This window comes from Zingiber officinale, chromosome 8B (assembly GCF_018446385.1).
Source record: "Zingiber officinale cultivar Zhangliang chromosome 8B, Zo_v1.1, whole genome shotgun sequence".
Classification (NCBI taxonomy): Eukaryota; Viridiplantae; Streptophyta; class Magnoliopsida; order Zingiberales; family Zingiberaceae; genus Zingiber; species Zingiber officinale.
In genome coordinates this window covers 31,178,947-31,190,898 of record NC_056001.1, presented here as the reverse complement: position 1 = coordinate 31,190,898, position 11,952 = coordinate 31,178,947, and the positions used below count along the sequence as shown (strand labels likewise).

The 11,952-nt window shown below is 34.6% G+C and overlaps 1 protein-coding gene across 1 annotated transcript; it reads right to left on the bottom strand.

Moving 5' to 3' along the window:
- Positions 1-16: 16 nt before the first annotated feature.
- Positions 17-6,588, bottom strand: LOC122016030. Its single transcript, XM_042573166.1, has 7 exons — positions 6,205-6,588; positions 3,368-3,508; positions 2,912-3,277; positions 1,877-2,122; positions 1,086-1,178; positions 631-834; positions 17-513 (listed from the first exon to the last, which is right to left on the bottom strand). The coding sequence occupies exons 1-7, from the start codon at positions 6,574-6,576 to the stop codon at positions 298-300; spliced, it is 1,638 nt and encodes a 545-aa protein (XP_042429100.1). The 5' UTR covers positions 6,577-6,588; the 3' UTR covers positions 17-297.
- Between the last annotated feature and the right edge of the window lie 5,364 nt (positions 6,589-11,952).

The window sequence follows — 11,952 nt, the reverse complement described above, 5'->3', positions numbered from 1 at the left end:
CATTTATGTCATGATATTTATAAAAAAAAATCATCCTTGCTAATTGTGTTTTGGATTATCTAAGATTACTAACCACTCCCTCTAATGGAGGTTCACACAATTCATTAAGCTAGGTTTTATAAACAAGGATCTACAATAATTTCGACTGGTACTAAATCCGGACCATTTCCACCGAGACCAGCTACGACAGCATCCTTCGCCGCTAACTAATTGCTTATGCTACCCAATCTTATATACATGATTGTGGAAAGATTGGGATGAAGAGGCAAAGCAAATCCTCATGAGATGAATACCAATTCAGCAATATTTGGGCCGGACATAGTTTGGTGGGAGACTCGGGCATCTCTCGTTCATGTGGGGATACGGCTGCATGGTGTTATAGCCAGGCAATTCCATGCGATACCGACCCTTGATTTGGCAGAAGGGGAGTTTCACATCGTCGTCTTTGTTGCACCACTCTGGCAAGCGGCTAGAATTGCTCTCGTAGAAATTGAGGGTGTAAGCATCCTTGATCTGCATAGCACATCAAAAATTAGATGCCACCGAAACTATTTCCTGCTGTGATTTAATGATGCGAAGAGCAAGGTTCTCATCGGATATGTGTTGTTCTGACACATCGAGTGGCCTTACAGTGAATTCGGTAACTTGTATTATGGAGTTGGCAATTGGACCAAACAATCCGGCCGCCTTGTACATTTCAAGAATGAAGGCAACACACGAGGCGGATTTTCCATCGTTGTAGATCCAATCGTCTTGCTCAGGCACTGTCAGCAACTTGTCAAATGACGTTCCTTTCTTTTCAGCTTCCACGATGATTTCGGGCAGATTCAGACCCTGCAAATTCATTTTACTTAACTTGAAGAAAAACTTAAGTTCTTCAGTAAGTATATGCAGAAAGGGCAGTTCATGGTAAATCTTAACATGTGAAAGTTTTCTACTGGACGTTCTTTGACGTTTAGATCACATTATGGACTCGAATGAGCAAAAGATTGCTAAAAAAGGCATTGGTTCACTCAAGAAATATGCTAAATAGAAAGCAATATTTATTATGTCCGAGGAAAGTGTATGCACAAGAAAAAAAAAACCTGAGTTCCAAGTCGGAAGTTTAGAGCTTCGTTCCACAAATTAGCAGCATAAGCTGGCCGGAACTGACTCCACACGGTCATTACAGAAGCCACCTTTACAGAGGGGAAAAAAATTATCAGGATCAACTTCATAAATCTTAGCAATTCTTCTCTAGAGTATTCAACTTGTCTAACAAACATAATATGTTAAATTCCCACATAATGATTACGAACTAAAAATAAGTTTTTCATATAAATGCATGTATAATAGTTATTTTCTACAAAACCTTGATTTAAACGCCAATTTCACCATTGATTGTAAGAATAATAATTTATATAATCTTTCATGGGAAAAAGAAGAGAACAACTATCAGAAGTGCAATGCAGACTGATGTGTGTGTACAACATTCAATTACATTTAGATCATCATTGAGTGTAACTGACTAGAACAGGTGTTAGTTAAGCATAATTTGTCTACACTTTGATCAGTTCATTGCACATGTTGGTAAGTTGATGTATTTGAAGAGAAAAAAGGGGATGCTCTCCAAATTCAAAACCTTTTTGTCAAGTAATTTGCGAATGATTATCCTCTTGCTCCACTAAACAAAGCAAAAAAAAGGTAAGAATGAAAAGTTCATTCAGCACTTAAACTCTTCTAGATCTTTAAGAAATTATGCCAAACTTCATGGACTTGTTGACAAGTGCAGGGTAATCATGAATGATGTTTTGATCAAGCATGTGAATCACAATCGAAATACCAACACAGGAGAGAAAAAAAAAAGCTTCAAAAGATGAAATTGGCAGGAAGATACCAGATGTGCATCTAATGGAGGTGGATAATTCCCACTAACAGTGTCTATCCAACTGAAGATCAAATTATGGTAACCATACGGCTTATCCACCATGCTTTTTGCATACTCCCACGCTGCAGTATTGTTGAATTTGGCTCGCATATCTGGATGGAGAGGAAGCACTGCAATATGAGGATCTGTATCATCTTTAGTGAGCTCAAATTCCCACCATTCATCCCATGTTAGAATAGCAATCACATCGTCTCCCTATAAGAAGTGAGCTCTGTGATTAACAGGTATAGCACAAGAACTACTACTCTGTGCTTGAATATGCATGTGCAAGACTGTAATCTAAGTTCACTGAAATATTACCGGTCAAAAAAAAAAAAAAAACACTTCTTCCAGCATGTAAATAATGCAAGCAGAACCAACACATTTGTATATGAATACATGAAAACTAATGAAGCATAGACCAAAAAGATCTGGAAAATTGATGAGAGATTCCAATGAGGAATGGCATTCCCATGAATGTGATTCCAGGAAATGTGATATCTGGGAATATGAATTAACATGAATGACGCAACAAATATATTCATAGGAATAGTATCAGTGCTGTTATGTGGATCAAAAATGCATGAATATGGTGGACTAAACAATCTTCAATTACTAATGGAATATGTAATGCAGCAACTATGCCTATAGAAATCCAATTTGGATAGGATTGAAAATTAAAATTTGTGTATTAGATTTCAAAATTGTCATAATCAATACAATAAGTATTATATTAGGTTTTCAGCAATTTCTTAGAACATGAAGTGTTAGAAAACCATATGTATGAGAACATATTCAAATATAAGCATGATCAATTATACAACTAAAATCGGTTATAGAAAATGAAATCGCAATTTAATTCCTTTTCCCAATATTTAATCATCTTTGCCATAAAATAGTTAACCAATATGGAATATTCATGCAGATAAAATAAAGCATGTACAAATGATGCAATTGAAGATTCTGCAACCCAAAGAGAAGTATAAAGTACCCATCAGATCTAACCTTCTCGTTGTCGTGGCCAGATTCTGCAACCCAAAGCTTTCCTTCAGAGTCCCTCAAGAAAACTGCAGAGTGACCGGCAAAGGATCCAGTGACCCACTTTTCAAGAGTTTCAAAGCCACCCCAAAGTCCACGAATTTTTGAAATGGCCAAGAAATCTCCTGAGTGTATATCATCAGTATTGATACTTGAAATCCATGGTTGCGGACGTTCCTCAAATGTAGCTCCCATATGTTTTCTGAGAAAAGCAAGATTTGTAGTTTCACCCCATCCAGTGTTTGTAAACAGTGGGAAAATGTCATATAGAGCCAAAAGAGTTCCAATCATCCCAGATTGCATTAGGAAAATTGAAACTCCATTATGTTTCACCTACATTGGCAAAATTAAAAAAAGAAACAATTTAGTGTGATTAAGAAACATTGTCAGTATGTGATATGCATTAAGACCAAGAAGACTTACATATTCATATTCAGCTTCTACAACCCACTCATGAAAATCCAAAGTATGTTCCCGCGACAAGAAGTAGTAATCCCAGGTCACGCGGTATGGAGTTGCGAAGAGGTAAAGATCCAAGCATGTCCAACTGTGGGCATTGCTAGTCTGGAAATAAAACAAAGCATAGATCATAACAAGGATTTAAAATCTCTCCTCAAACTGCATTTTTAAGGAAAGATATGCTATTTAGTAGATCAAAAAGGTGAATCAAAAGATGCAGGAAGACTGAATAGGATTCCTACATATTACAGGATGGCATTATGTTTTGTCGACACGCATAAGTTAACTATCACATTGACCAACTTTACTTAATAACCAAGGAGGGGAATGGGGGGATAGAGAGTGTTCATTTTTTTCAATCCTTGCACAATGAGGGACAAAAAACTTGTTAAATACAAATGTACACGTATGTGATCAATCAAAGTGATGATAGAAATAAATAAATATATGTGTGCTAATAAAGAAATATAATGTAGGTGACTTCACTCCTATATCACCAGCCTACAATGCGTCTAATGCATCATCCTGAAATCCATTAATCCACTTCTTTAAATGAGGCAATAAATAAGCTCTGCAATGAATAGAAAATGTCACTAGAAGTCCTGGCAATAATGAGTGCCGAAGCATTCACTGAAAGTGCCATCAATTAAAGTCTCCCTAGTTGAGTCAATCTTTAATCTAGAGCCCATCCTAGATCAAACAAGCCTTTGGGCTAGATGCCCTCTGCACAAGCAAACTAACTAGTTCTTGTGCATTTCCAAAGACTCTTAGCTCGTACTGGACTAGCTCCTGCAGTTGCTAGCAACCAAGCAAACGCTAAAATGCAAACTGATTACTTCTAAATCTACACTAAAAGCAGTCACACCTTCAAGAGGTTATACAATAAGTACACGAGTAAGTTCCTCTTCCTCACCTTATAGACGAAGACCTAAACCTAGGTGAGCAAAGAGCTACCAAGAGAACTTCCAAAAAGAAGGATGAGACTTTGACTTTTTTTTCATTCTCAAGCTCCTTGGTGCTCCTTTTAGCACTTAAGCAAGATTGAAGATGTTTTAGAAGATTTTCTTGTGAATTCATGTGCTAAAAGATCCACCAAAAAGCTTTTAAACAAAGTTCCAATGATCATATTTGTACGCTTTGGTTGACCAAAACTTTTATTGGGTCAAACAAAAATTAATCTTTGACTATTGGAACCTTAATGTTTTTGAAATACCATGATGTTGGTCTACCAACATAAATTATTGGTCAATTCCTTTTCCCAAAACTAATGTTTAGTCAACCAAACATGAGTTTTTAGTTAAAACACCTTCAAAGATAGATATAGGTTTGTCTTTAGTTTGGTCGATCATCTAAAAGGGTGGATCCTAACCCGTGAGACAAACTTTCAAACATCCTTAAGCTCTAAAACTCCTAGGATGAAACTCCTTAGTTAATAAACGAGCCAAACCACTCGCGAGCTATTCAGGACTCGGTTCGAAAAAACAATCGTTTGATTAAGTTAACAAGCTGAGCTCGAGCATGATTTTGAGCTCGAAAACATTATTGAGTCGAGCTCGAGCTTAACAATATTTGATTCTTGAGCTTGCGAACGTGTTCATTAAGAGACTCGTTTATCATATATATATATAGTCAAGCTCGAGCTATTTAATTTTATTACGAGCCCAGCTCGAGCTTAAGGATAACAAACTGAGCCCGAGCTCGAGTTTCTTACTGTTTGGCTCAGTTCGGTTCAATTCGATTACACCCCTAGTTAATAATTCCTATCTAAAAGCAAGTCTTATTGTTATATTCATTCTACCCATAACAAACTCAAGATTGCTTCAATCAACACATGACTCCTTGGGTCGATATTCAAGCTTAATGAGCATCCATGAGGTTGAAGCCCCATATGGCTCCACACTAGATCCATAAAGTCAATCATTTAAGCTTGTTTAGATCAATCTTCAAATCTCATGATCAATGCTACACACTCTGTACAAATTATCAAATGCAAGCTCCTAACTTAAAACATATTGACAAATTATCTAAGCATGACGGCTAGGCCTAGCCAAAAGAGAGGTACCAATGTCCCAATACTAATTAATCACATACTCAAAGTGTTATCCACAATCACATTTGCTTCCAAACCACTAATGATCCTTACCCAGTATATTATGCTCCAAATTGCACTTAAAACTTGAAAAGTAATATGCATACTCAGTTTCCATTTTATAACAACTGCATATACCTTAAAAATGGAAACATAATGGACACAGAATTTTTAATCGCAACATATACAAACATGCAAGGAATACACAATGCACAACACTTAACAACCTTGATCAACTACTCCTGGATTAGGTACAATTTTGAGCAGGACCAATTTATTCCAAGTAACAATTTGATAAGAAAAATGAATCTACATAAAGCAACTACTAGGAACTAAGAGAAAATACTTCATGAAAAGTTCTGAATAAAGTGAGAAATTTTCCATTGCTTCATTATGAAAAATAGAGGAACAAATGAATATTCTTCAAAAGGCTCACTCACATCAAGCAGTTGGAATGTCTAGAGTTAATTTCACAGTTCACACTTAACTAACTGCCATAAGAAAGAAAGACAAACATAAAAAGAATTTTAAAAATGATCCTACTATTGAACAAGGCACAAAATTACCCCATCAAGCTTAACTAGAAGATTATCTTGCCGAAGAATGCGACAAATTCCACCTAATCAAAACCCTAAACCCTGATCCTAATCCCTGACTAGCTGAACCCCAATGGTAAAAATCGATTATGAAAAGGAATTTCTTCAACATAAACCTCGATATGGAGAGTCCCGCCTCCAAATCGGGACCCACTCTTGTTGTGGAACTCCATCCACGCCGTGTTATTGTAAAAGCAGGCGCCTTTCCACTCGAGAGCACCCTTTTCATCGGATGCGGCGCCTACAAATGCTGGAAGGAGGTCTGCAGCGCTCCTTAGCGATCGGAGGAGCGGCCACGCCGCCTTACGCGGTAGGACGGGGATCAAATCCGAGGGGCGAAAGGGGGCTTTCCATGTGGGCGCATCGCCCCGGCCTGGAGCATTAGAGTGCGAGAAGAAGCGACTGGAGGCGACGAGGAGCAGAAGGCAGAGGAGCGGCCAAGTGAAGAGCCTGAGAACAATCGATGGCTTCGTGTAACCATTCGGCATTGGAGAAAAACGATGGCCAATAATGGAGAAGAAGAGCGTTTATATCATACGGACTATGTGCCCGCGGAGTACTATTAGCTAACATGATCCATTGTTATTTATTTATTTTTTTAATTTTTTAACCATTATAATGAATTTATTTAAAACTTATCAGAAATAAATAATAATAATTTTGGTTATTTTAAATTTTTAAATAGTTAACTATGGAAAATGAATTTTCTCCTAAATTAAATATAAACACAAAATAGTTATTTATATATTATAAATAAATAAATAAATAGAAGTAAACAAAAATTAAGAGGCAAAAAAACAAAAAAGATAAAGTCTCACTTCTTAATTGTTGATTAAAGGGAGATTTTTTTTTAATAAAAAAAATTAGATGCATGGAATATCCTTTGAGAAGGGAATCATCTTGAAATTATTCAAATAATAAAATTAAGAAATTTGTGTTATTAGAAATAGAGGATATGACTAAAGTATTAAATCGAGACAATTATTTTAAGAAGAAATATAACGGATAAAATTTAGATCGAAGTAAACATAAAATAAAAAATTTATTAGAAAATCTTTTCTTGATGTTACCGGGAATATTCTGGATTTAAAATTTATTAAAAAAATAAATTTATTTTATGCTCGCATACAAATCACCTTATTCAATGTTCAACGACAATTTACCAAATCACGCACCTAGATATCTTAATTGACTAAAAGACGTATGTTACTTTGGTATTTATCAAAAGACGCACTTTTTCAAGTGTACTTCCCTTTTTATCCTTCTGACAAATCAAATTTTTTTTTTTTGTCGTTTTTCTTTTCTCCCTCTTCTCTTTCCTATCTCCTATTTTATCAAAGACATTTAAGATTTAATTAATTTTTGATAACATTTTAATACATTTAGAGAAGCTAAAATAAACTATGAATAGTAAATTTGAACTCCTTGTAATCTCAGAAATCCACAAGAATTGAAATAAGTGCAATCAGAGTTCTCTAGGTCTATCAGTAGATTCGGTCAAAACTCACTGATGGTCCATTGTTTATTTTGACTTTTAGAATGTGTTAAAATATAAAAAGAAAGAATCAGCAAAAAAATTTCATATCAGGCCCACGTTGGGTCTGATATGATTCATATCAGGCCTAACGTGGAGCCTTTTTGCTGATTCTTTCTTCTTATATTTTAACACCTTCTAAAAGTCAAAATAAATAATAGATAGCATATTTGACCCACTGATAGAACTAGAGAGCTCCGATTACACCCATTTCAGTTTCTGTGGATTCCTGATGTTGCAAAGAGTTCAAATATACTATCTATTATTTATTTTGACTTTTAGAAGATGTTAAAATATAAGAATAAAGAATCAGCAAAAAAGGTTCCACATTAGGCCTGATATGATTCCATATCAGGCCCAATGTGGGTCTCACTCTATTAGGAATGCTCAACTGTTTTAGGAACTCTTCATTTCATAATGGATGTGTCTATGATTGCTCTAACACTGTGTGGACAGCAAAAATTAGAGAACAAGAAGCAGAATATGCTGAGAAAATGAAAAACAAAATTACTATGGTTCACAAAGCAGCCAAAGAGAAGAGAGCAATGACTGAGGCTATGTGTCGTGAAGAGCTATTAAAGTCAGAAGAAAGTGCGGCCAAATATCACGTCACAGGACAGATGCCAAAGCAAGGTTATAGCTGCCTCAATTCATGAGAAATGGAGATAGTAACAAGATGTTATCTCATGCATGTTTTCTAGCTTATGGTGTGTTACTGAGGACTTCAGCTTGTATCATTGTAAGAAAATAAGAGGTATTTAATTTACAAGTCCAATTCTTCCTGTCTTTGTAATTCTTCATAAATACTGTATTTTGTCTCTGTAATTCATTATGAGTTTTATGTTTGGGTCAGTAGTACATTCTTTCACTTGTATAATTACTGCAAGCTAAACATAAGAATGCACTACAAAAAAATCATATCAGGTCTAACATAGTCTTGATATGATTCATATCAGGCCTAACGTGGAGATTTTTTATTGATTCTTTCTTCTTATATTTTAACATCTTCTAAAAGTCAAAATAAACAATGGATAGCATATTTGAACTCCTTGCAACACCAGGAATCCATAGGAACTGAAATGGGTGCAATCGGAGTTCTCTAAGTCCATAAGTGGGTTTCGATCAAAATCCACTGATGGACCTAGAGAACTCCAATTGTACCCATTTCAGTTTCTGTGGATTCCTGGTATTGCAAGGAGTTTAAATATGCTATCCATTGTTTATTTTGACTTTTAGAAAATGTTAAAATATAAGAAGAAAGAATCAGCAAAAAAAATCATATCAGGCCTAACATGGAGCTTTTTTGCCGATTCTTTCTTCTTATATTTTAACACCTTCTAAAAGTCAAAATAAATAATGGATAGCATATTTGAACTCCTTGCAATATCAGGAATCCACAGAAACTAAAATAGGTGTAATCGGAGCTCTCTAGGTCCATCAGTGGGTTTTGACCGAAACCCACTGATGGACCTAGAGACCTCATATTACATCCATTTCAGTTCCTGTGGATTCCTAATGTTGCAAGGAGTTCAAATATGTTATCCATTATTTATTTTGACTTTTAGAATGTGTTAAAATATAAGAAGAAAGAATCAGCAAAAAGACTTCACGTTAAGCCTGATATGAATCAAATCAGGCCCACGTTGGGCCTGATATAATTCCATATCAGGCCCAATGTGAATCTCACTCTATTAGGAATGCTCAACTGTTTTAGGAACTCTTCATTTCCAATGTAGCATTTTATTTTGACTTAAATCTCAGTTCATAATGTATATCTTTGTTGGGGGTTTGAAAAATTATGCACATTGGAAAAGCCTCAACTGCTGAATACCTCTTCAAATATGCTGGATTGGATATTGAAAAGTAAGGATTTTTTCAATTCCTCTGCCTTTTGCTTGGTATCTTTTACCCATTTAAATAATTGACACACTTTTCTTTCAACCTTCAGAATTTGGAGTGGTGTCTCTTTGTCCTTTTCCCTTATTTCTCGTAAGTGATCTCATTTTCTGGATTAATTTTCTTTTACAAAGAAAGAAGAAATAAGTGAGTCATGACTTATTTGCAGTTACAAGCTAGTAGAAGAATTAGGTCTATCTGGTATTGTGTCAATTCTGTTTATTGGAATTATACATATCTTCTCTTTTTTCAATAACTATACTATGACTATTTGTTCTAAGTGTTTGCATTTGTATTTCTTACAGGTAATGAAGCATTATACATTCTCCAATTTGTCAGAGAACTCTCAACGTTTTGCTACTGCTTTTTTCTACTTGATTTCATCACTGGCTGAAACATTTATGTAGGAGGATATGCATTGATGTCCTTATCTATTTTTCTACTTAGAGCAATCATAAACACATCCATTATGAAATGAAGAGTTCCTAAAACAGTTGAGCATTTCTAATAGAGTGAGACCCACATTAGGTCTGATATGGAATCATATCAGGCCCAACGTGGGCCTGATATGATTCATATCAGGCCTAACGTGGAGTTTTTTTGCTGATTCTTTCTTCTTATATTTTAACACCTTCTAAAAGTCAAATTAAACAATGGATAACATATTTGAACTCCTTGGGGCATTAGGAATCCACAGGAACTGAAATGGGTGTAATCTGAGGTCTCTAGGTCCATTAGTGGGTTTCGATCAAAACCCACTGATGGACCTAGAGAGCTCCGATTACATCCATTTCAGTTTCTGTGGATTCCTGATGTTGCAAGGAGTTCAAATATGCTATCCATTATTATTTTAACTTTTATAAAATATTAAAATATAAAAAAAATCAGTAAAAGACTCCACGTTAGGCCTGATATGAATCATATCAGGCTCACGTTGGGCCTGATATGATATCAGGCCCAACGTGGGTCTTATATGAAATTCTTTATTCTTATATTTTAACACATTCTAAAAGTCAAAATAAACAATGGATAGCATATTTGAACTCCTTGCAACACCAGGAATCCATAGAAACTGAAATATGTGCAATCGGAGCTCTCTAGGTCCATTAGTGAGTTTTGACCGAAATCTACTGATGGACCTAGAAAGCTCTGATTGCACTTATTTCAATTCCTGTGGATTTCTATGATTACAAGGAGTTCAAATTTACTATTCATAGTTTATTTTAGCTTATCTAAATGTATTAAAATGTTATCAAAAAATTAACTAAATCTTAAATGTAGTTGATGAAAGAGGAGATAGGAAAGAGAAGAGGAAGAAAAGAAAAATGACAAAAAAAAAATTGATTTGTCAGAAGGATAAGAAGGGAAGTACATTTGAAAAAGTACATCCTTTGATAAATACCAAAATAACATACGTCTTTTGGTCAATTAAGATGTCTAGGTGCGTGATTTGATAAATTGCCGAATGTTCAAACCCTTGACAAATCTTACATGCCCACGTGCGAGCCAGAATCTCTCCTCATAGCTACAATTTCAAGTATTATGATTCAATATTAAATCAATCTCGTAACTACAAAATTCTCAATGTAAAATTAAAAACTCATCTACAATTAAATCTCATCATTCATCACTTTTTCATTCACATTTTCCAACAAAATTATCTTCACATTTATCAAAAGAGGATACCAACGGTAAATGATACTGCCAGCTAGAAAATTAATTAAATATTTTTAATAATATTTATATATAATAAATTACTAATTAACCCTTAATTAAATTATTAATTATTCTTATCTTGTAAAACTTAAAATTAGTTGAAAAATTTATTAAGAACTTAAAATCAGTTAGAGAATTTATTGAAAACTGTTAATGATATTTCCCCATAAAAAATTAATAATTAGTTCTTAATTATACTATTCTGACTTTAATTAGTCTAGAAATAAAATTGATATTAAAATTAAAAATCACAACATCAATTCTATTCTTCTTCTCTATCAAAAACTATTCTCTTCTTCTTCTCTATAAAAAATTATGGAGATCAAAAACTTCAAGAATAGGGATTCTTTGATGGCAGAAATTTTTTATTTTGATGATGAAAATTTGTTTGAGAAAAATTCAGAGCATGGACACCAATCCAACTCAGACGAAGTCGATAGGACCCATATTATGAAAGGATTCTCGAAGAATTTAAATGTTGAAGTCGGACATTCGCCTGGTATGATATTTGATAGTATTGATAGTACGTTCACAGCTTATCAAAAACACGCCCGACTCAAAGGCTTTAGCATTGCAAAAAGAGCAGCTCACAAGGTTAGTGAAGAAGATAAGTATGTAGTGATTATTTGTGATCGGGATAGAAAACAACGGTTTGAAATTTCTTAAAAAGAATAAATTGCCCAGCTAAAATTAATGCAATAATCAAGTAAGTAAATGG